General features: G+C 40.9%; 3 protein-coding genes across 3 annotated transcripts; 2 read left to right on the forward strand and 1 right to left on the reverse strand.

Moving 5' to 3' along the window:
- Positions 1-1,767: 1,767 nt before the first annotated feature.
- On the forward strand, positions 1,768-16,220 carry LOC135494540 (integral membrane protein 2B-like). Its single transcript, XM_064782608.1, has 6 exons — positions 1,768-1,915; positions 3,513-3,662; positions 4,065-4,250; positions 9,505-9,615; positions 11,018-11,201; positions 13,525-16,220. Exons 1-6 carry the CDS (start codon positions 1,835-1,837, stop codon positions 13,614-13,616), a joined length of 804 nt encoding a protein of 267 aa, XP_064638678.1. The 5' UTR covers positions 1,768-1,834; the 3' UTR covers positions 13,617-16,220.
- A 761-nt stretch (positions 16,221-16,981) lies between these two features.
- On the reverse strand, positions 16,982-19,235 carry LOC135494776 (coiled-coil domain-containing protein 160 homolog). The gene is made up of 4 exons (XM_064783040.1): positions 19,183-19,235; positions 18,370-18,713; positions 18,017-18,177; positions 16,982-17,761 (listed from the first exon to the last, which is right to left on the reverse strand). The coding sequence occupies exons 2-4, from the start codon at positions 18,698-18,700 to the stop codon at positions 17,207-17,209; spliced, it is 1,047 nt and encodes a 348-aa protein (XP_064639110.1). The 5' UTR covers positions 18,701-18,713; positions 19,183-19,235; the 3' UTR covers positions 16,982-17,206.
- A 478-nt stretch (positions 19,236-19,713) lies between these two features.
- On the forward strand, positions 19,714-24,115 carry LOC135494500 (pyruvate dehydrogenase E1 component subunit alpha, mitochondrial-like). The gene is made up of 9 exons (XM_064782539.1): positions 19,714-19,843; positions 20,270-20,341; positions 20,790-20,963; positions 21,309-21,435; positions 21,625-21,716; positions 21,989-22,237; positions 22,364-22,503; positions 22,779-22,887; positions 23,243-24,115. Exons 1-9 carry the CDS (start codon positions 19,793-19,795, stop codon positions 23,405-23,407), a joined length of 1,179 nt encoding a protein of 392 aa, XP_064638609.1. The 5' UTR covers positions 19,714-19,792; the 3' UTR covers positions 23,408-24,115.
- The last annotated feature ends 930 nt before the right edge of the window (positions 24,116-25,045 follow it).

Consider the following 25,045-nt stretch of genomic DNA (forward strand, 5'->3'; position numbering starts at 1 on the left):
ATGTCGACCAATTTTGTGGGGGAAATCAAACATGGCCGTTCGTCGGAGAAAATGACGTCACGGCGCGGAATTCCGTTCGTGTTAGTATCTATTTTAAGATCATACTCGCGTGTTGCTCAGAAGGCTTGGCTTGGGCTTGTGAATTGGAAGTTTGTATCAATTTCCGATTATCTCACAGATGCTCATGTTTAAGCATCGACTCCACCTTTGCTTATTAATATGGCTTGACTGTAGGGTGTAGGCTACGTGACTTAAGTTACTATCAATGCAGGCTGTCCGCGACACTTATGGAATAATCCTCAGGATGGGCGCAACTTAAAAGCGAACAACTCAAGAAATAGCCTACTTTGATGTCTCTTTATTATTAAGCAACAAACATAGGTATGCCTATGACTATTTACAAGATGTATAATTAGTATTTACAAGTGTTTACAAGGATTTAAAATGAATTTAAAATGAATAGCATCCCGCATGTAATGCCGAGAGAATTTGCACAGTATACAAGGGTCTCGTTAGGTAGTACATTAATAAGATAAACCAGAGATTAAACCAGGTTCATGTTTGCTTTGACTTGATGAATGACGGATCTGAGGGAGCTGGTTCAGGGGTTCCAGCTGTAATCGTCCCCCGCCCTAAAAACGGGCGATATTTTTAATTTTTTGTAATTGCCTATGTTGTGCTGCCATCATTACTACTAGCTCAGTCGGTAGAGTGATGGCCTTATAAGCGAGAAGTCCCGGGTTCAATCCCCGGTTGGACCTTGATGTTTTTCCTCCGTTACATTTTGGCGACAAGGATTTTCTTAGCTCAGATGGCAGCACCAGAGAAGATGAGTGTCGTACGGATATATCAGCTTGGAGGACGTACCGGCGTGCCCTTCAGAAATGACTTCTGTCAATGAGACACTAATACTGAATTGGGTCATAACGTAAGTACGTTTGCATCTCATCAAGCGGGGGCGGGGGCGGGGGCGGGGGCGGGGGCGGGGGCGGGGGGGGGGGGGGGGGCAACGCTGCTGGGGTCTTGATCATGAACATCGGAGAGTTTTATGTGTCTAATTGACCAACTTATGTCTGTAAGTCACACACTCTCCGAAGACAGTCACAACCCTGGAGGAGACACTACAAATTGTATTTTGCTTCATCATTACATCACCGGATCGACCCACATGATCTGATATATTGAACCAGTCAACCAGTCAAAAAGCTGAAAACACGTCAATATATGTTTATTTGAGATACGAGCGCCACCAAACGTCTATTTGAGTGTATGTCTATTGGAGATACGACACAATATGTTTATTTCAGGTACTTCTCCGTTAAAACGAGCGCCACCAAACGTCTATTCGAGTCATAACACGACATAAAATGTCTATTTGAGACAACCTCTATTTATGCGGAAATAACCACCCATACTTGATCATGAAAACCGGAGATATTTGTATGTGTCAAATTGACCAACTTGATGCTTATCTTAGCTCGGATCTGACTCATGATATGACTGCAAGAGAAGATAGACTTGCCCAGGATCACACACTTGATGACGGACGAATGATAAAGAATGAAAGACAAGTGACCTGTCAAAGATCACAAAGCAGATGACCAAACGATTCCTTCTTTGTAGATTTGACAACCCTAGAACGCACATCTACTTTGCCACTGGTACTAGTTTCCTATCCCAACTTAAGTCCAAGGGGGCGAAATGACTTCGATTTGGAGCGAAACGACTGGGGGCGAAAAGATCAGGGAGCGAAACTTCCGCAATTCTACGTCATGATTGTAGATAAGGAAGTCAAAATACATACTGAGGATAAAACGCAAAATTCGCTCACAAAATGACGATATTTAAAGCTAAGACGGGGGAAAAAAAGCCTGATACTAAATATGTGGCACCTCCAGCAGTCCCAGATGGTGTGGTGAGTATTTATTTAGTCAAATTCCGATTGAGAATGTGATTTTACAGGTGTTTTCCGTACGTCGTTTTTCTCATGTTTTATAATTATAGGTCCAACAGTGTAGTGTAATATCTCGTCCTAAAGTGTATCGTTTGTGTAAATATTTTTGTTATTTGAAAAAATTCAATGCTTGGATTTTCATCAAACTTGTCAATGTCAGACGTGAATTTGTTAAAGTTCCAATGGCTAAACTTTAGAATCCCCGATCAGAAATGACGTAGTTTGATCGCATTCAACTATAAATCCATTGAACAGTGTGGTGCTTCGTTAGTCAACCGATGACCTTTTTTGCCTAATTTTGGGGTGTGATCGGGGATTCTAAACTCGTTCCTTTATGACATCAAGTATTCATGCGGGTTGTTATGAAACTCTCTCATGATCAGTGGAGCTCTAAGCAGCTGTCAGTGGTGAGAAAAATTATTCCCAACTGAGCCAATAACTTATATTATGAATACATGTTCTATCGGGAGGGATGGGGCACTGTCCTGTTCTGTTAATTTTTGTTCCCCTTGTCGCCAAGCCAAACTTCCCAATATTCAGTATTACAGTCATTCACTATTGTGCATGGTGTTTTCCTAGCGAAAGACAGAGTAGAGAATGGCAATGCTGTTTGTACTGCACAAATCACCTGCAAGAAACCTTAACCAGCTTGCATTATCTGTAAAATACCTGAAATACCCGCTTCACCTCAGGGCTGCTGATTGTAAAGCCCGCCAGGTACATGCACTTTCAAGTACCAGTACTTAGGCCTTCATTCTAGTCATCAGGCTACATTTCCCCAGACAGATCTCTGTTGACTTTCTCGTTCGTTCTCTCTGGTCTGTCCCACTGCACAGTTTAACATATTTTCCATCTTATATGAAAGTCGTCTTTTAATACAGACAAAATAAACTATATTTGAATTTGAATTTGAATTAGAATTTAGATATAGACCATGAGTTGCTCTAATTGGCTGAGTACACTCTAGAGATGTGGTTAGTGTTTAGCATCAGAGAGTCACTAGTTAAACTTGGAAAAGCATTGGGCTGACTTGAACTTGAGTTTATTCCACTGTAGCCAAGTGCTGTGATATGTGTGAGCTGTTATACATTGCATTATACAATTATTTTGAGATTCTAATCTATATTGGTTTCCATTCATCCTTTTATGAGATGCATTGAATACCCTGGCAACAAATTACAATTCCCTCACTCTTCATTATTAATGGCCAATGAGGCAAAAGGATTTCACTGATAATGTCTATTTTAAACTTTGTCGGATTGCCATCCTACAAAATGGACATTGGGGAGGCGTCATAAATAAATGATGACTACTGCACGATGATTGGTCATGGATTGGAAATTGTCATTGGGGAGGTAATACTTTTGGGCAGAAAAAGGTGTAAGAGGCTGGTCGGCAGATGAGGGAATTTGTTCAACAGGGTTCAATGCGATAATGGTGTATGTTGCATGCATACAGATCTGGTCCACTATCTTATAACAGCAGCCTAGAGGTACTAGAGGTTAGGTAAGCTTTGAAAACAGCCAGCCAGTATTACATTTAAAATTTCTTGTTCCAGTCCGAATCAGATGCCAACGCGGCCAATGTATACATCGCCCGACGACGACGATCGCGGATGACCAACACATGCATCCTTCTTGGAGTCTTACTCATTCTGGGTATCGGCATTGCGGGTGGAATATACCTTTATAAACACTTTGTTCGAGGGGTAAGCATCATGACCTGCAAGATGTTTTGGGCAGCTATACGCTATACATGTGGTGGTTTAGTCTTTAGGACCCGGCCAAGACTGCACTGGGGTCCAAGGATGGTGGTAAATAATGTTTGACTCCTTGTGACAACATGTCAAAGGTTAAGGGTAACAGTAACACTAACAGATCTTGAAATCAAGAATTCATAGCAAACCTTTTGGATTTGTCGCCCATCTTAGATGAGATGAAAACAACCAACTGGCATTGAAGTTTGATTTTAGATTCACAAAACCGCAGAGATCAAGAAAGTAGAGCTCACAAAATGGCAATTCTAACTTTCTTAAGACTCAGTTATCTTGGGTGATGCATTATTAAATAATTATATCTGTAAAAAAATTATATTGGTTTCTTTTTTGCAGTCGTACACAGCATGGTGTGGAGTTAAATACACTGACCAGTTCCAACGGGAGGCGACCAAAGGGGGCTATTCAGATGCCTTCATGGAAGAGCACGTCGAGATAGATAGAGATGGAAATTATGAAAAAATCGAAGTGCCAAAATTCGATATTTGTTCTGATGCTGTGATCCTACATGACTTTTTCAAGGTAGGTGCTGAGTTTATCGGTTTTAGATGACACTATTAAGTCATTTTCATGTTCATTTGAGAGCAAATCAAACATTGTTAATATTGGCTGTGAATTGTGGGATGGCGTTGGCTTTCTCTTTGCTTTTTCTCAATACAGCCCATGCACGGTGTTCTATAATGTTGTCATTGCACCTGCTTTATCAAACCTGGTGGCACAGTTCATTGTCCATTTTGGCATTAGCCTTCAGTTCATATTGGTTAGTCAGACACGCTCAAATCAAATAGGCAGAACGATTGACTGTGCTGCATGCCATATTGACACATACTTGTTATCAATCTGTTATCTATAAATTGGCCTTCATTACTGCCTAATTGAATGAATAATTAGGATAGGGGTTAGTAAGTGCACACTTTACAATGGCGCTAGACTTAGACATGTACATTTCTTCATGGAACACTCAGATGAACTGGTCAGCTTGGATGTATGTAAAGGCAGTCCAGTCACTTCTTCCTAAACTCATTGTTCTGGTGTTAATCAGGTATAGGCAACCACACCCGTCTGACCTCAAGGGCGGAATTTCAAAACCCTACTGGATTGTGTTGATATCTTGACCACAAGTTTCTCCACTGTAATAGTTGTCCAAACACAGCACCTGGACAGATTAATGGAGTTGGTGAAGGTTTTTCTGCTGGAGAGCCTGGACAGATTTTGATGCCATTCTGGTCAAAACTGAAATGAGTTTTCAAGTGTCCACATTTGGTTTCAACACTGGCCAAATAAGTCTGTGGTGGAGAATTTTTAAAATGCACTCCTAGTTCAGTACTAGTTGTCTCAGATTACCACAAGAACACATCATCGAGGAGAAAATAACTGCTCTTCCTAGATAAAGACTGACTCGTGGTCCATCCCTGCCACATTCACAATCACAGCCACCTCTCGGATTGCAGGATTGATATTTTTTAGCTGTAATTGGATCAAAACCTTGAATCTGTTGAAAGTAAAGAAGCGCTGTTGCGGCTGTCTTCAATCCCTCGTGAAATTGCCAACTGAGCGTTGTGGTAGTTTTGCCTTAATTTAGCTGTAGGTGTCACAAAATGTATTGACTCAGAAAGGTGAGGTTGCCAACCAGGAAATCAGCAGAGTGAATCATTCATCAAAACGTATTGTATTTCACAGAAATGTATAGACCAGCACTACATAAAGTCTTGTTTTCTTTGTCAGACAGTTACTCTATGGTTGATCCTCGGGTCCCTCCTCTGTGTTTAACCCTTTTGTCGTTTGTCAATATTAGTCCCAGCACTCCCAACTCCACATGACCACCTCGACTATTAAGGACCCCCTAACCTCCTGCCAATAGTCTCCCTTTTGAAAAATTCTGCTCCTGCTTCATGTTGGAAACAGAGTGGAATTTTGAAGTAGCCTGTTGAATGTTCAGCCTGATCGTATACCACTGGGAACTGCATCCCTCAATGCTGTTGTTTTCTACCTGCTTCAGAAACAAAAAGAAACACTTAAAAAAAACTGGGGCACGCAGGTTTATCAGATTGATCAGGGGCCTGGCCTATTATTGCTCATAGTTTGAAAAGATTGGTGAGGCTACAGGAAAGCTTTGTTTTAGTTCTCATGTAAGAAATTACCTGAGAATTTGAGCTGAGGAAGAGACTGATTTGAAGATCTGGTGTTATTTCTGCAACAGGCAGTTAATCAGCTCAGTAAGGTAGACTTGGTGCTCTGAACCTTGACACCTTATCCACGAACCATCTTCAATGCTTGGTAAAAATTTGAAAGTTGGCACAGACTCACTTTGATGTGTTGCGTTGATCACGGTAAGTACTCAAACATGATGTCTTGTCTGCGAGTCACTGGTTTCAATATTGATTGCTCTGGGAGTTTACTTTCTTCGCCATCTTCTCCAGCTTGAATAACAAGCTGACCACCCATGACATGAGCCAAAAGCAGAAAAAATGCATTGTGTTCTTGTGGGTAGGCCTCCGTAATGTCAGAAGCCCATAACCTGCAAAAAGAGCCTTACTATCTTGGTTTATACTTGGTTGGTATATTCCTCGGCAAGAGGCAAGAACCTATTTGCTTCATCACTGCATGATAATCATGTCTGCCTGATAGAATGACCAGGGGAGAAGTGGGTGAGGGGGGGGCATGAACAGAATAATTATCGACCATAAAATTTGGGATTTTTCATCTTTAGTGTCAACTGGTTAATGTGGCTAATGGCCAGAATTGCATACAAATTGATTGACTGCAGCATCTCGACATGCACATAGTCATGGTTGCATGTACATGTAGCTAGCTCACTTGTACCTACACCTGATCTAGCAAGCTTTCAGCCAATTCCTACTAGCTTTGCTTTGAAAAACAAGCTTGTTTACTCACTACACATGACTTCTGTACATGAAGTTCTAAGATGGAGTCAGTGCTTTACTGGAACGAGAGGAAGATTGCCAGGATGTTACTTGTTAGATACAAGGTTCCTGTCTCTAATCAGTTCAGACACATCAGTGGAGTCCACTTTGCATTATTGTGTTTCTTCAACTTAGCAACTCAGCTGTGTGGGATATCTGCATCCCTCAACTGTACGTTTTTAAAGCATAGCTAAGAACTAAATTAGGGTTAGCATTCGATGGCATCTTGGCCATGATTGTCAGATTTTCTGAATGATTTCCCAATAATATCGTTGCACTTCAGGATAGCTTCTGCTTCATTTTAAATATGTAGGTTGAAAGTTTGATATCCATCTATAGCATATAGATATTCATGTGAAGGAGTAGCATTCCCCCAAAGTTGCCTGGCATGCAAAACCATTGGTTTTTCACTGGTGGCTTATTCTACCACCAATCCAACCAGTGTCTAAACTCAACAATCATGATCGCTGAGGTCCTTGACCCACCCCTCAGTTCCTTCTTTGTTCTTCCACACTACCTCTATTAGGAGGCCTATTGTCACATACCATACGCAGTTTGACTGTAACAATGGCTTTTTTGTGTTGAAACATTGCACTGAATGAAGTAATTATGCAAGCGGGCAATGTGCCATGGAACAAGTGTATAGTACATGGATATACACCTCATTTGGATAAATCAATACATTTAGTTTTTCTGGCTAAATAAATTATAGATGTGGTGAAGGTGGAAAAAAATAAGTATGACAAAACTAAACATTGTTGGGTGAATAATATAGTAATGGTTTTCCGCATATTAGTGAGGCCTAATATGGGTCAAGTGTGAGCTTAAGAGTAAAATGTTCACTGATAGGTCTATAAAGGGTATGATCTTCTGAGAATTGTCTTTCCAATATTTGTCTTCCTGTTGGGTCACGTCAGTGTTAGTGACTGGATGAGCAAATGGCTAGCATTGTTTGGCAGACTAGTTGACCTACTTTGGAAAGCACTGAGAGATTATCCATAAACATCAGACATCAAAGTTGTCAATGATAGTTAGCATTCATGCTCAAGGTCTACGTCAACGGCTACACCCACTATGAATACATCATCCAATATAACTCTTGACTGTGGGCGACAGCCTAATTTCCCTGTGGTGGATATTCGATAAAATATTGCTCTGGGTTGTGTGGCAACTGTTTGCTAATGCTTCACATAGCCATAAAGCGCTAGTGTTTGCTGATGAATGATATCACTGTAAACACAACAATACAGTAAAGCCTACTATGTGGTTTTGCTCAACTGGTATAGGAGAATGGTTGAGAAGGCTAGGAAATTGTCAATACCCGGGTTGGTACTGTCACTATTTATTTTGTCAGTTTGGAAAATATCCCTGAAAAAGGCAGATATTCAGATTCATGTTGTGTGCATGTGTAATGTTTCTCTGAAGCCTACTCCTACGCTGGATAGCTTGTGTTCTGCTCACACTGCATGTGAAATGTTTCTCTGAAGCCTACTCCTACGCTGGATAGCTTGTGTTCTGCCCACACTGCATGTGTATTGTTTCTCTGAAGCCTACTCCTATGCTGGATAGCTTGTGTTCTGCTCACACTGCATGTGAAATGTTTCTCTGAAGCCTACTCCTATGCTGGATAGCTTGTGTTCTGCTCACACTGCATGTGTATTGTTTCTCTGAAGCCTACTCCTATGCTGGATAGCTTGTGTTCTGCTCACACTGCATGTGAAATGTTTCTCTGAAGCCTACTCCTATGCTGGATAGCTTGTGTTCTGCCCACACTGCATGTGTATTGTTTCTCTGAAGCCTACTCCTATGCTGGATAGCTTGTGTTCTGCCCACACTGCATGTGTATTGTTTCTCTGAAGCCTACTCCTATGCTGGATAGCTTGTGTTCTGCCCACACTGCATGTGTATTGTTTCTCTGAAGCCTACTCCTATGCTGGATAGCTTGTGTTCTGCCCACACTGCATGTGTAATGTTTCTCTGAAGCCTACTCCTATGCTGGATAGCTTGTGTTCTGCCCACACTGCATGTTACTCCCATTGAGATCCATTCGAGCCCTACGCTCACTAGTGTTGTGGCAATCCAGCGCTAGGTGATACGTGTAACCATGGATACAGTTATGGAGAAACTGTGCAGCGATCTGACCATGGTTCATTGATTACTGATCATAGTGATCGCTATCCATTGTACACAGAGTCGTAATGTGTCAGGGCTGGCGACAGGAAGATCAGTCAAATTACATATCTCAAGAGGTTGTTACATTCACAAACTGATGTGAACTGATCACATTGGAATTGTGTGAATTTCCACCCTTGAAGCTTCAAGATGGAACTTGTTGACATGGTCTTGAACACTTGAAACTTGCCAGGCAGTTTCTAAATGTCATGACTCTTGGAGAGAGAGAAGTTACTCTGGCCGAGCTGGAACTTGGTGTTTTGTTTACAACTTGAGGTCACGAAAGGGGAGCATCTTCAACATACATGATTGTGTGTGACTTGAGGCGGGCTTGGCTTTACCCCCATCCAACACTAAAAGTCTTCAGTGGAGGGTGAACGGGGGGGGGGGGGGGGGGGGGGGGGGGGGGGGGGGGTACCTGTAGTCTGTTAACATGCATAAACGGTTATATCAATGACCATATCCTGAGACAGTTCACTGCTCGTCTAGTCCTGCTCCCGGTGTCAGTCCTCAATTCACAACAGCGATTTGTGGCACATCCTAGTGAAAGACCATTTGTTAAGTTTTTCTAAATCTTTTCATTATCGAATTTTCTGCCAGTTTCAGTTGTACCCAATTGATACCCATGTCATTTGCCTCCCTGACATAAATATATTAATTATAAAAAACTATCATTTCAGAATCTAACAGCCGTAATAGATCGCGATCGCAACCGATGTTTCGTGATGCCACTCAACAGAACGGAGGTGATCCCGCCAACTGATTTCTGGGATCTTATCACCAAGATGAGGGTAAGCAGCTGACAATTTTATGGTGTTCCGATGGAATCCTGCTTATAGTCACGCAGTTCTAATCCTTAATGTTCTAACTGAGAGTAATATGCACTCCAGCTGTACAATGCAATGCAACATTGCACTTACTGATGGACAGTACGGTAGGTGCACTCCACCAAAGCAAGATATCTGGTGTCAAGAAAAACGTTACAGAATGGGTTCATTGATTTTCCATAGGATTATTGCTCTGCCTGTGACAGGAATCTTGCTTTCACAGGATGATGAGTCATTCAGGTTTTAGGTCTAATTACATCCTTTGAAGCCTTCAGGCTTTCAATATATCAAATCTGATTCAGTCAATGGAACCAAACTTTTTTTGGGCATGAACTCAACTGGTGTGTGTCAGAGTGGATGGTTTTATCAAATTTTAGCAATGTCCTTGAAATCAGGGATGTCTTCCTTCTGATGAATGGTTGAATGAAGAGTATAGAAGCTGGATTGAAGAGATAAGACACTATGTAAACACAATGGCTTTATCCCGATATGCAGCACTGACTGGGTGTGGCACTGTAAGTCATGACCTGAAAATGTTTAATGCGGTCGTCCACATAGATATCTTGTGGTTTTTTGGTCTTGGATGAATATTTGGTTCAGCTGGAGTGGAAGACATATATGCGCAGAGATAAAATTGTGAGTGCGCTACTACAGTGATAGTGCCATCTTTTGTAAAACATTCCATAAACCCTCCTTGCCTGACAGGGTATGATCAGATAGCTTTTAGAAAGATTGGTGAGTGAGTCATCACTGGCTTCATCAATAAGCTCCCTGGGCTACTCAGCTCAAGGACTGAGCTGCTCATGGCATGTAATGGTGAAATTACTGAAATCGCTTCTGCTGTGTCTAAGCATGACAAGTGGTACCATCAATAAGCCCCCTGGGATACTCCTATCCAGTTCCCAGACACCATCAAGAACAGATCAGCTCATCAAAGTTCCCATGGCTACTCTTGGAAACGTGGTTGTGTATCAGCACGCCTTCTTATCAGGTCAAGAGAAACAGAGCATCAAGCACCTGGGCAGCACTGTGCGAGTTTTGGGACTGATGATGTTGGTTCATTTTGAGCAGAAAACAAAAACTAGTGAAAAAAAAATTTGGACTAAGAAATTTATTCAACTTTCAGTCAGTTCAAAATTTTGAAAAATTTTCAAAGTCAAAAAAGTTTTGGGACTAATGATGTTGGTTCATTTTGAGCTGAAAACAAAAAAACAGTGAAAAAAAATATTTGGCTCTGAAATTTGTCCATCCTTCAGAGTTGAATTTTTTCATAAGTTCAAAATTCTGAATAGTTTTCAAAGCCAAAATTTTTTATCAATTTTGTCATTGATAATCATGAAGTAACTATTTGTTTTCTATCTTACAGAGTGGTTACTACATGCCCAGTTCCAGCCTTGTTCGTCACCACTACAAAGTCATGCAGCCTCCCGTACAAGACCTCACCGACTTTGGCCCTTACATCAGGGCAGAATGCCGGGCCTACGACACGTACCGTCTCAAGAAGATGCGACGACACACCTTCAGGTTTGGCCGAAAATTCCACAGATCAGGTATGAAAATTTGTGTAAAATCAGAGATGCCCTGTTTATCAGTGTGGCATGTTCAAAATGTGCATGACCTTCTTCATGGTGCCCAATCGTACGACCGTATTGCACAGGGAATAGGGTGACTAAAGGGTAATGCTTCCCCTGTCATGTTCTCATGATGAAGACATGTTCTTCTAAGTGAGCTTTAGACATGGCTAGCTTAACTCCTCCTGCACTGGGTGTCCGTCAAGGTGTCTTCAGTTCTTTCCCATTGTTTGGCCCTTAGGCATCTTGGGTTGAGGATCATCTGATAATTGTTAAAATACTTTGCATTTGAACTATTACCTTTATAACATGCAGACTCTCCGCCTTTGTTACTTTATTGTTGATACTGACCTCATCTGGATTGAATCTGGTTTTAAATTTAGATTTCACAGCAAAGAAAGCGTATCGTTGATGTCTATTTCTGTTCAGCAAAGATGAATTTTTAAATTTCTGTCCTGATAGTCACGCGGCAAGGACTACACACGAAAGAGCAATTGGCTCAGTGTATCATTACATACGTGGTATTTTACGAAAACATTGTGAATGTCAGAAACATTGTTCAATGTTTGATGCCAAAACCTTTATTGCAAGGACTCGTGTATTCCATGTCCATGTTCTGAACATGTCAGCTTACCAGTCTCCTCATTTATGGAGCTGTGATGCAAATCCTTCTTTGTTATGTGAAGGTCAACTTTCTTATGTAGTATAATACTGCCAGTCGATTTGTTTCACCAAACGAAAGGAGAGCGCATTTCAGTACCATTGTGTACAAGGCTAAAACATGCCAGTTAGCTCAGCAGTCCTTCTTCATTACACTAATGGGTACAGATGGGTTCATATGCTTGGGATTACGCAAGTTGTATTTTTCAATAGGATTGTCAGGTTACTGTTGCCGTTGGTTTTGCAATCTGCTGACTTCAGAAGATGATCATATCAGGTCATTTTTAACAAAGGTCACCACAAAGGTTGCAGGATCATGATGTCTTCACTATGACGTCAAGAGATTCCTGCTCACCAGAGCTGCCTGTGCCTCTTTTGACCTGATCCATCAAGTGTATTATTCACCATACCGCATTATCATGCAGGGCCAAGAGCCAGTAATATGGTTTCTCAATTTTATGTTGGACTTGGATGACCAATTGGTGTGTCCCTTACCCATCTGACCGGTCACTGTAAAGCAGCTGCAGCAGGTTAATAGCCCAATCGTGACCCTATCAATGGCATTACTCAATGATTAGCACAGTGCATGGCCAGGAACTCTTCTCTCTCTCTCTCTCTCTCTCTCTCTCTCCCTATCTCTGCCAAGTTCTCTGTTGTTGGAGAGATTAATAACAAGGCATTGCTTATCTCATGACTATTTTCTCAGAAATGTTTCTTTCCCAAAAGCTTATTGTCATCCATTGAGTTGTATTACTTTGATGTAAACAAACAAAGACATTGAAGGATAATCTAATCTTATAACGATATTGTGAAAAATTGTTTGATTCCTTGTTGTGAAGAGCTGGTTCACCCTGGAGAAACGACACTCCAACTTCATGGGTATGATGTTCATTTGCGGGAACATCCAGCTTACAGAGATGCTTTTCAAACTGGCCAAATGGTGTACTCACATAATGTACTCTTTCTCTGGACAGGCTAACTCAGTAGGTCGGGAGACCTGCCTTATTCTCACCAAGTTGGACAACTGATTCTCCAGAGTGTGCTTGCATCACCTCTGTCTGTGATGCTAACATTCTTGCACATGACATAACAGAATCAAATAACGTCTATTTGCAATGATTAGGTGCATAAATGATGAGGTGACTTATGATGACAAGTAATCGTTCATTGATATCACATCAACCTCCTTCATTCAAGCCAAGTGCAACTCCTTACCTGTCTGATTCTTGCCGTCTCCAGAAATCTAAGTTGTTTTTGATGCTCTTTTGCAATCTTGCTTGCCTTTGATCTGATTGAGTGCACAGTGTCAGTTGTCCTCTCGTGTTGACGAATGGATTTGATGTCTTTGCTCACTCACATCAAAGTCACCAATTCACTGTAATAGGTCCTTAGAGACTGCAAGAAAAAAGACATCGAATTTGTTCAGTACCGAAGTGTTACTGATAATGTTCCTGTGTAACATAAGTTTGTATCAAGACATTGCCTAGCAGAAGATATGCTTGTGATGTTTGCTAATCTTTCAGAACTTAGACAAGAGAAGAATTACTTCTCCTAGGTTAGGGTTCTATTTGATGGCTTTTACTTCTAACCTTTAAGTATGTTGAATGCTTGTTCTAACATCTCTTTGTTTGTGTCTTTGCAGGGCGCCACAGGAGGAGTGCAGGAGCTGAATGTATCGATTACCAGAACTACGCCGGCAAGAACATGGCATTATATGACATATGCTTTACCTAAGGAATGGAACAATTTGAATGTGCCCGCACATGGCGGGGCAATGCAGTAAACTCATTTTAGGGTTAGGATGGACCCGGATGGGTGTTTGTACAAAAGTAATTTGAAACCATCAGGCAAATTGGCTAATCGTATGCTTTTTTACCAAAGAGAAGTTCACCCGAAGTTGATTCGTTAGGGGAGGGAGGAAGTTGAGTACGTTTTGACTCATTACCTCTGGGTGAACGAAGCTGAGGTTGATTCAATTTTTGAACTGGACTGCTAGGGTCCAGTCTATGATTGCTTCAAATGAACTTTTCTTGAAAAGATAAGGCCAGTTTATGAACTAAAAATAGCATTTTTCTCCAATCATTCTACTCTTCAGCTGTCAGATAATGTGTGCCTAATCAATACACTTGATGGTTATGATCAAAACTTTATTGCTTGGAGAAGATGCCATCACGTTTTCAAATAATGAGATTTTAAAACATTTTAAGGGTGTAGTTTTTCGCTTGACTGCTGGCCTAGTTTTATTGCAACTGACCCTGTATTATCTTTTTGAGGTGGTTCTAACTCTGACCTTGTATAATGCTTTCATAAACCAACTGTCTCGGACTACTACACTGGACTTGACCTTGTCCCCTTGACCACGCACGTGACTGGGGTGAAGTTAGATTGCGTAGTAATCCGGGAAAGTGTCACATTGGATGTTATTGATTGGAACTTGTTAATTATTAGATTAAAAATGAGCAATAATTGTTAAAGAAACCGAGACATAACAATAATGTGTTCAGATCAACCACAAGCTGTAGACATGTTTTTAAGTTGATTTTGCCCCCAAATCTTCACTGGTAGCTCAGGTTTAGTGTGGAAACATCACTTGTTTCTGTTGAACTGCACCGAATTGTCAGTACATTTCAATTTGAGATACTCAAGGTGATTTCTTTGCCATTTTTGGGAACTTTTAGACCGGTCATACACTGCTGGTGTTACTGTGAAAATATGAATCATGATGACCCAAATCTTGATGGTTTCCTCTTCTTTTATTAACTAGTTTGTGGTATGTGTTTTTACTAGCAGCTTAGTGTTCATCTGTGTTGAAGGGACATGGGAGACTAATATCTCTTTGCAGTCCAGTTGCTCGTCTGATTGTCATGCTTTTAAACTGCACTTTTTAATTAGATTTGCCACATCTTTTGCCAGCAGTATCTGCCATGAAGACGGTTTAATAAGAGACAAACACTTTATTTTATTTGAGTTTTGGATGATTTTATCTCTGTTAGATTCTTTTAATTTTAACTAGTTCCAACTTGTATCATCCTGTGTTTGTAAATATATGATTTATCAATTCATACTTGATTTTACCATTCATGTAAATTTGCACGAAATAACTGTTTACAGGCACTGCATCAGATTAAGAAGAGATGAGATATATGTCTAACCTACATGTTTGTTGTTGTCTGAAGTGTAATGTACAATGGCACTGTAAAGCAACAGGGGGTAACAAAGGTATTCCTGCTAGGAATGCCTCAATTTAATATGGGAAATAAGCAGTCTATTTTTGGTACACCCTGTATAAAATGTTGTCGACTGGCTTCTTGGTATCTAATCATTTAGCATATTCATGCTTGTTTTATTCAAACCGCTTCTAAGAGAAAGAGTTTATGTGATTGTGAAGTCCCCAGGCTAAGATAAGAGAATTGTTGTTTTGGAAATCACAATTGATTTACATGGTATGAAGCATGGTATATTTAGTTGTTTAAATTTCATCCACAAAAGTGTTGAATCAAATCTGTAATTATTGTATGGCTCTATGAAAATAGCCAATTGGTTTGTACGGGTTTCAAGTTAATTTTTTGCTGTTCCTCAATTTTTTTGCATCCATCCTCAAACGTGAAAGACGCACAAGATTGTGGATTAATGTTTGTTGGACATTTTCAGCGTTGGACTAGGTAATTGTATTTACTGCACTGAATAATCTTTTTTATGGTCAGAGACAGGTGTTGCATAAGGGAGGCTGACTTGGTGTTAAACCTCGTTGACTCAAATGAAGGATTGCTAATTGGATGGAACTCCGCACCAAGGAGGAGAACGGGTCTCACCATATCTGTAATGTCTGTCTTTGTTAATTCATGAGATGAAGAAGTGGGTTTTGTTGCTCGGAGTTTGAGTATTATTAAAGGTGTAATGATAGAGTAGACCTTCATTTGTATGTTCTTTTTTGCCTAAACATTACTGACATTTATTTGCAGCCAATGAAAGGTAATGCAAACAAAGAATGAAGTGCAACAATTTTGATAAATGTTTAAAAAAAGACTTTGTTTCTGAAAATGTGTAATCAGTCATGAGCTGTCGTGTCTTTTCTGGGTTTACTATCACTTCTGATGTGATATATCCCATTTCAAAGCAGATGCCCAAAATAGAGAGACACAACAGCTCCAACCAAGTTGGTTTTATCTCAAACTTTTTACATTCAATGTCCGCTTGACTGCGTAATTTATGAACGACCTCACTTGATTTTAATTCATACTGAATGATCCAACTCTATCCAGACTCTACCCCTGTATTTTAATAATCATGTGGATGTCATATATTATAATATGATAATAAAATGTAATCTGTAATTAAGTTGTGTTCTTTCTCTCTGTTATTTGTAATATCTCTGGAGAGTGTGATGTCATGTCAGTCAACCTGGTAAGCTTCTCAGAAACCAGATTCACACATTTTGGTCAAGTCTGAAACCCTAAGCCTGTTACAGTCTATAGTCTGGGGTAGATTAACTAGCATTGGTCGGGAAGAAATAAACCAACCTGGGGTGGCCTCACTTGTTACCCTTGGCTCGCAAGAATCGCGAGTGAACTGGTGGAACCCAACAGGTAGTGTGCTTGAAAGTAGAGAAAGCCTTGCAAAAGCCTAACCACAGATGACCAAGGACATGCCCGAGATTAATTGGGCCTCCACGTATGGTACATGTGGATGTAACATAGTGTTTAATGGATTCCTCTTGGGATGTTCCGTTCTAGATCTACTGAAAGACACGGGGAGCTCGTCTGAAGGCTTCACTTCAACTGAAAGACACTTCATCGACAGGTGCATATTACCTCTCTTTGGTCATTTTCATGTCATCGAAAGGAAATGTAATGGTAAATGTATAGGACAAGACAGATTCATACGTCAACCAATGAGACACATAACAACTGGTCATCTTCGGCACTCGCCCCAATGCGATATGGTATGGGGAAACCTGTACATTGGTCAGTTGCTCAAGAATAAATGGGTCAGAACACTGGATGACTGACGGCGAGTTGATCAACAAGATGTTTCCAGGACAGTCTTTCTGCAGCAAGTTGAACGATTCCAATAGCCAAGGACGTGGTACATAGAAAATATGTTTTATTTAACAAAATGAGTGCCAGCTCAATACATTATTGGTATTTCAATAACTACATGCTATGTTACAATATTGATCAAGTATTTTCTTCAGCCAGTCTTACTCAAAACTCCCTGTATGATACTTTGAATCAAATGCTAAGTTAGCAGGATCGAGTCACCTATCGGACTATCCCACACAAGAGCAGTGGTAACTATTGCAAACTCCAAATTAAAAGGTCCACTCAATATAGAGCCAACTTCTTCAGTTTATCACAACCACTACTTACAGTACCACCAAATGGCAAACTTGCAAAATGAGTCCTCAAATGATCAAGACCTCGTTTTGTTGTCGCATGATCCTGTTTCTCCTTTGCTAACTCCTCCTCCAACTTGTGAATTTGATCATGCAGCTTAACCACCTCCTGTTCATGGAGTAAATCAACCCTTTCCTCACGTAGTATCTGCTCACGTGCCGACGCCTGATTCTGCTCCTCCAAATCAAGCTCCTTCCGTCGACGTTCTCGTCTCTCCCGATCTAAGTCAATCCTTAACATCTGAATGTGATCATTCAAATCAACATTCTTCAGTTTCAACTCTTTGATTTCCTCAATCAAAGCATGAACACGCTGCTTTTCACATTTGAGATGCCCGTGTAAGTTTGCTACAAGAATGTCTTGGCGTTCGTTTGCTGCCTTTGCTTCATTTAAAAGTTTAGTGCTTGTGTCAAGAAGATCATGTTGTTCCTTGTACTTCTTCTCGACTGACCATAGCTGCCGGAGTTTCACCTCCAAGACGATCTGGAAGAGGTTGCAAGAAATGATAAGAAATGGAACACAATGGTCAGCTGAGCAGTCATATACAATTAGACAAGGTGAGGAACTAATGCGAGTTTCGAAAACAGCTGTATCCAGTTACTATGAGTAATAAACATTGAGGCACAGAAGCAGTTCTACTAAAGAAACATACAAATTATCCTTAATTCTACTTGACTTCAATGAGTCGACACATATTTAGGTCATTGACCTAATATTTTCCTGCTTAACTAAACTAACCTGCATCTTTCTATTCTGTCTCTTTGCTTCCTTGAAGACAGATCTCAGTACCCCGATCTCTTGTGCGTCCCAGAGTGTCGAGTCCTCAATGTCGACGTCACTTGGTTCATCCTTCACTTTCTCTAGCTGTTGTATCTCTTTTGACAAGTCATGAGGATTACCTGCAAGTTGGATCATGACTCGTTGATAAAACATCAGTTTTAGGACTAAAAGACAAATGGAATCTGCTGATATGGAAAGAGAAGTTAACAAGAAAACAAACAAGTCAAGCCTCTGTCCAAATGGATCTATAGGTATATGATTTGCTTTGGCAAGGCGTTTTTTGTCCAAATCTTCAGAACTTTTCAACCTACCCTCCTTTTCTGCTTTCTTTGCCCGTTCAAATTCCTCCTCAAACATATAAAGTGCATGAACACGATGGAAAATCTCTCTCATCTTCTCAGCATCAAATCGCTCCAGTTTTGTCCCGATGATGCCCTTTGGTTCTTCATAAGGCTTCTCCACAACATCACTATGATCAAAGGCGTAGGTCGGAGGGAAGAGTTTTTCGATCCAATGCTGGTTTTGGTTATGGGATTCCCCTTCTTCTTGCTCTTCATCTTTTGCAGGGTCTCGGAAATGCCGCATTGCTTTTAGCTGGCAGCCTTGTTTGACGGTGGGTTTAACTTTAAGACTTGTATTCATCTTTTATAAGTTACTGAAAAAGAAAAGAGAATCTTATATGACAAAACCCCTTCTGATCTGAACCATCATTGATCATGACATTTGTCTGAACCATCTCAGGACTGTAGGGCCTACTATTAGCCTACTATCATGCTATGTCAGGTACAAACACGCAGGCAGCAGTATCGCATGACACACCGTCACCGACATATCACAGGTCTATTGTCTGCTCTTTCCTATCCCAAACCATCTGTCACCATCCAAGATGAGGACTGGATTCACATTTTGAACAGATCGGCTTCACCAGCATGTAGGCTAGCCTATGTAGCCTAGGCCTAGCATGCTCGGCCTAGCCTAGGCCTATAGGCCTAGGCTAATATGTAGGCCTAGGCCTAGTGACTAGTCAAAATCATGACTTTCCATCAATCAATGTTATTAGGTATGTAGGCCGAGTAATCGAACAAAACCAGACAACAAAAAAGAACAGCAAAACGCAATATTACAGATCAACTTTGTAGAATTCTAAAAACTGCACACGAAATTGAGAAAAACCGTACTTTTCACGGGTAGGTGTAAACTGTGGACGAAAGTGTGGACGAAAGTGTGGACAGTGGCCCTCTAAGTTTGGTGGGCTGGCATTTCTTTGTCTTTCAATATACTTAGAAGAAATTGCAGTATATTATGCATTATAATCTTTTTAATGGGTCAGCGAAAGAAAAAATGAAAAAAAATATTTTGATGGGTGATTTTGAAGCCCCTTTTTTGAAGGTTTTCGAAGTGGCCTTTGACTTTGTGGACGGGGAAATGCGAGGTCTAGTGTGGACTAATTATCAAAGAATTTGTTGAAACTGTGATATTTCTAACTAGTCCAAATAATATTCTTTCACAAAAACTACTTTTATTTGAATGACAATGACAATATCATTCAGTTGTAGGCAAAAATAGTTAATATATTGAAAGACAAAGAAATGCCAGCCCACCAAACTTAGAGGGCCGCTGTCCACACTTTCGTCCACAGTTTACACCTACCCCCGCCTGTTCAGATTCTCCGCTTGGAGAAGGAGTGAAAATTCTCCGATCGATTCTAATTTTTTAACCAGTTTCGGCTTCAAAATGTTGCGAAATCTCACTGGTTTTGTGAAAAAACTCCCTAGATTTGTGCGGGTATGTTCCTTGCTATTGCCAGAACATATCAGATCAAAATTTCTAGTTATTTGTGGTGAGATATTTGCAAAAACGCTTGTGAAAATGGCGTCCTATATGACCTCCAGAACATTTTAGGCCTAATTCACTCATTACATTACAGAGACTGGTACTTGTCAATTTGACGGCAATTCACTCGTCATGAACGGTTATGACTTTTGAACACCCACTTGCCCGGTTGAGCAGAAAAAGATGGTGACAAAAATATTTGGACTGTTTCAAATCTTGCTAGGCTAACTACTGGTAGTCTCATTCACTGATTCAATCTCCTGTTCAATTTCAGGAGCAGCCAAATTTGATGAGCAGTGCTATTTGGACTGTTTCAAATCTTGCTAGGCTAACTACTGGTAGTCTTATTCACTGATTCAATCTCCTGTTCAATTTCAGGAGCAGCCAAATTTGATGAGCAGTGCGAGGCATTTCTGTAGTCCAGCCAGTGAAGCCACATTTGAAACTAAGGTGAGTCACATCCTAGCTAGATCTTCTTTGGAATCACTCTAGGACTTGTGAACGTCGGTGATTGCTGCCAGTCACTACAGATGGGCATTGATTGGATGTACTCGAAAGACTGTGTTGGGCTTTGGAGGAGGAGTATGACCAGCTACATTGTACACCTTTCTCAATTGGAGTTGGATGGTATAAGTATCTTTGCTTACCTGGCATAAGCATCGGGTATCTCAAGTTGTTATAAAGGAATCTTGGTTCACGTCTCATTCTCCATGAGAATCCTCTGGGAAGTAAAGTGTCTAAGGCCAAGGGCACACTCAATGTGTTAGTTAACACACGATGTGTAAGTGTTCTACATGTTAAACCCAGGATATTTTGATTACGTGTCTAAGACCTTCCTTGCATTCGTTGGAAATACTGTTTTACAAATGTATAAATTCAGTTTGTTTTTCCTTTTCAGCCTTATAAGCTACATAATTTAGAAAGTGGACCTAGTACAACAGTAACAGTGACAAGAGATGACGCACTACGTTATTACCGCCTCATGCAAACCATTCGCAGGATGGAAACAGCAGCCGGGAACCTGTATAAGGAGAAAATCATCCGAGGTTTCTGTCATTTATATTCTGGCCAAGTAAGTGATCTTCATTTCTGTTCAGGTTATCATCTATCAGTTTGGCTAATGAAGATGAAGCTTTTGAGAAAAAGCCAAAAGTCTTACCACAAATGAGGACCTAAGGGAAACTCAATTGACAAAATGTTTTGGTTACCGACACAGTTAACCAAGAAACACTTAGACAAGTACTGCCAACTGTTGATCAGGCAAGATACCTAAGCCACTACTGCATCATTCACCAGTAACCTATAATGTATCCGGAGTTGTAATTCATTGTACGTGTTGAAATTCAACAAACTGGACAGATCACAAACTTGACAGTATGACCGAGTCTTAAATTGCAGTAATCTTCCTATTTTTCAGGAGGCTTGTGCTGTTGGTATGGATGGAGGTATCCGTAGGAATGATTCAGTCATCACTGCATACAGAGCCCACGGCTGGTGCTTCTTACGGGGTGTCCCTGTTATTGGTGTTCTATCAGAGTTAACAGGTAGGTTATTTCTCCATTTTGCCAGCGGTCTTAGTAGGTGTGACTGTTTGAAAGGCTTACTGTCCCTACACAAGTCTTCAACGTGTCAGTGTTACAAAAACCACTCCCCAAACTGACCATGTCCTTATCTTCAATGTCTGAAAGAGAATTTGCATCATTTGAAAACTTACATGGCTTTTTTTGTTTCAGGAAAATACACTGGTTGCGCGAAGGGTAAAGGTGGCTCCATGCACATGTATGCACCACACTTCTATGGAGGAAATGGAATCGTTGGAGCTCAGGTATGTGCCAGAGTGCAAGCAGGCAGCCTTAGTTGGAATCAGTTGTTCGTATGGCACTCGGCTCCCAACTCAATTTAGTAGAGCTGTGCTTACACAACTGTGATACTAAAGTCAAAAGATCCATCGATCAATGAAACCATGTAAGGAGCTGAGACAAGTTTATTTTACAAATGTTGAACCCTTAAATGGTATGGTTGAGTGAACTGTTTGTGAGGTATTGGTAGATGTTTGTCATTTCATTCCAAATCAAAATCAATCTGCTCTTCTTGCAGGTTCCCCTCGGAGCTGGTATCGCCCTTCACCACAAATACATGGAATCTGATCAGATCTGTGTCACCCTCTACGGAGACGGTGCCGCCAACCAGGGACAGATATTCGAAGCATACAACATCGCCAAACTGTGGGATCTACCAGTAGTATTTGTCTGCGAGAATAATGGTTATGGTATGGGAACGAGTGTAGAGAGGGCGTCTGCTAGTACAGATTATTACAGGCGAGGAGACTATGTACCTGGGATATGGGTAAGTATAGACATCCAGTGGAGCAACACAATCATTACATAGATTAGAATATTGAGTTGAGAGCTGAGCTTCAACTAGGACCTCGAATTATTAAGAGACTTACAATCATCATGGTCATTGTTTTAGGTTGATGGAATGGATGTATTGGCAGTAAGGGAGGCCACACGCTATGCGGCCGAGTGGTGTCGATCGGGCAAGGGACCAATGCTGATGGAAGTCGTCACCTATAGATATAGTGGTCACAGCATGAGTGACCCTGGCACAAGGTAAGACACTTGTGCTACATATAGATATAGTGGTCACAGCATGAGTGACCCTGGCACAAGGTATTAGACACTTGTGCTACATATAGATATAGTGGTCACAGCATGAGTGACCCTGGCACAAGGTATTAGACACTTGTGCTACATTTAGTCTCTTGATTAGATAGAGGTCAAGTTGGGATATTGAAGATGAACACAAACAAGTTCATCCCATCCGCATCTAAGCAATTAACAATAGATGAGTTGATGTGACCCTCATGATCTTAATTTCGTTGCAGTTATCGAACTCGCGAAGAGATCCAGGAAGTCCGGGCAACCAGAGATCCGATTGTCTCATTCAAAGAACGACTCATCTCCTCTCAACTTGCTTCAGCAGAAGAACTTAAGGTAGGCTACAGCTTGAATAATTAGAAAAACCAGAACATTTGGAGAGTTCCACATCGACTGAAATGCGTCCAGATCAGACCGGATTGCACTCATCGTCGAAATGCGCACAACTGTTGAGACCTGAATGTGGTTCGATCGGATCGCATCTGGATCCGATCCGAATGTGGTTTTTTCGCCTGCCGTCTAAATGGCCCTAATGTCTCCCAAATGTGGCCAATTCAGATATGTTCCATTTTTTGCTGGCTTGGTTCTGAATAGCTTGAATTCCTCCCTTAGGCCAGGTAATGGCATCCTGTCAGAATGTGGTCTGCAGTCGTAACTTGATGTGTAAATCAAATGTATTTTCCCATTTCAGACAATTGATGGGGAAATTCGTAAAGAGGTTGATGATGCGGTCAAAGCAGCGAAAGCAGCTCCAGAACCACCCGTCTCAGAAATGTACGATCACGTTTATACAAATCCTGACCCTCATTTCAAAGTCCGCGGCTGTGATCCATCAATAATGGTCGTGGGAAAATAAACTCTTTGTCTATCTGTCAGTTGTATTTATTAGGAAAATTGTGAATATATGTTAATGAGAGATCTCCAGAATTGCGCTTTTTAACCTTGTATCAAATGGGCAATGTGGAAAATTGTGATACTACTGAATATGCTAACAGACATTGTCCAAAATAGAAAAGTAAAAAAGAATGTACTGTGTCGACACTATTAAGCCAGTGAAGCGGCTCAGTGTTAGATAGAGGCCTGTTGCAGGTGAAATAGGCCGTTTGAACAGGCTCCACTCTACCGGGTTAGTTGCGTGAGTACATTTCTTCTTTTCTCATACAGCCACCAATAAAAGTAGTAAAAGACACTACGTTTGTTGGCCTAAATGGCCAAAAATGATATGAATGCTACCAATATTTGTACTTATTGTGCTTTTCTTATTAAACCAAGACAAAAGTTTTGCGAGTTCAGTATAGAAGGTTTCTCCTGGATGTTTTGTTATTGCTGGCGTTCGAACAAACCATTGTCATTTCATTTCATAAAAAATAATCATAGTTATGCCCGAGAGCATGTTTTCTGGTCTTCCTCTGAAAAATACCCACGTTTTCGAAGCTGCATTCAGTGGTCTTTCAGAGGGTTCATGCTTGATACGCAACACTTCATGTTATGATCCCCTGAGGTGTACATTCTATAAGCTTGATTGCCTTGTTTCAGAAGTATTAAGTTAACCTGTACAAAATGATATTTGTCTTCTATTCGTTATTTCTGCCCTAGTTGGTTGTTGGTGTAAGGTGTTCTCTTCATTGTAGCACTGCTATTGAAGTTCATCAGTACACTTCTGTTTCTATCTCGATGTGCACTCCAGTACGATACTGGAAGTCCTGGATGATAGGCCTGACCTTTACAGAGGGCCTGTCCTTATCGGGACCCAGGGTAACAGCCAATACTGATTTGGCCTGTCTGTGACTGTCTCATCTCTCTCATCATGTTGTCAACTACCCTCTGCCAGCCAGTTATCTGGTCAGGTTGGGAAGACCTTGACACAACCTAAAAATTACACCAAGGTTACCGCTAATGAACTTTGGAGACGACAGGACAGCCTACGTAACAACCAACCTCTTCCAGCTGGTTATCTGGTCAGGTTGGGAAGACATTGACACAACCTTCAAAGGGTCCTTTAGCTGTACAAGACAACATTACACTTGTGTCCTACATGGGTGATACAAGACAACTGATTGAGTTGTACCATGGTAATCATCTCACAAGGACGGACAATGGAACAACCAATCTCTGCCAGCTGGTTATCTGATCTCACGAGACTGGTTGTACCAAATATCTACCTGAAAACTCTTTAAGTACAACTTGAGTATTACTTTGGACCACAGTCATCTTAGAAGACTGGTGAATCCTCCCAAAGTCATTTCTCTCATGCAGAACGTGCCACAAAAAAGACATCAATATATATATTGATGATGTATATGTATATATACATAAAAATCAATCAATGTCTACAGTGTAATTTTGGAAAGAAGCCCTCAAATTCGTTGTCAGTCCTCGTTTGATTTTTAGAGATTAAGGAGGCCAATGTTTGCTTCGCGGGCAACCCTGATGTAGGCCTACCTTCTGCAACAAGTGCCCGAGAGGAAGGAAAGGTTAACTGCGGCGCTAGACA

Source organism: Lineus longissimus, chromosome 10 (assembly GCF_910592395.1).
Source record: "Lineus longissimus chromosome 10, tnLinLong1.2, whole genome shotgun sequence".
NCBI classification, from domain to species: Eukaryota; Metazoa; Nemertea; class Pilidiophora; order Heteronemertea; family Lineidae; genus Lineus; species Lineus longissimus.

Excerpts from the sequence above, each read along its gene's own strand:
- LOC135494500 (XM_064782539.1), top strand. The coding sequence starts at position 19,793 with ATGTTGCGAAATCTCACTGGTTTTGTGAAAAAACTCCCTAGATTTGTG. Across the intron at positions 19,844-20,269 it reads AACTCCCTAGATTTGTGCGG|GAGCAGCCAAATTTGATGAG; the intron begins GTATGTTCCTTG and ends GTTCAATTTCAG. Across the intron at positions 20,964-21,308 it reads GTCATTTATATTCTGGCCAA|GAGGCTTGTGCTGTTGGTAT; the intron begins GTAAGTGATCTT and ends CCTATTTTTCAG.
- LOC135494540 (XM_064782608.1), top strand. The coding sequence starts at position 1,835 with ATGACGATATTTAAAGCTAAGACGGGGGAAAAAAAGCCTGATACTAAA. Across the intron at positions 1,916-3,512 it reads CAGCAGTCCCAGATGGTGTG|TCCGAATCAGATGCCAACGC; the intron begins GTGAGTATTTAT and ends TTCTTGTTCCAG. Across the intron at positions 4,251-9,504 it reads TCCTACATGACTTTTTCAAG|AATCTAACAGCCGTAATAGA; the intron begins GTAGGTGCTGAG and ends CTATCATTTCAG.
- LOC135494776 (XM_064783040.1), bottom strand. The coding sequence starts at position 18,700 with ATGAATACAAGTCTTAAAGTTAAACCCACCGTCAAACAAGGCTGCCAG. Across the intron at positions 18,178-18,369 it reads AAAGAAAGCAGAAAAGGAGG|GTAATCCTCATGACTTGTCA; the intron begins GTAGGTTGAAAA and ends TCCAACTTGCAG. Across the intron at positions 17,762-18,016 it reads GACAGAATAGAAAGATGCAG|ATCGTCTTGGAGGTGAAACT; the intron begins GTTAGTTTAGTT and ends AACCTCTTCCAG.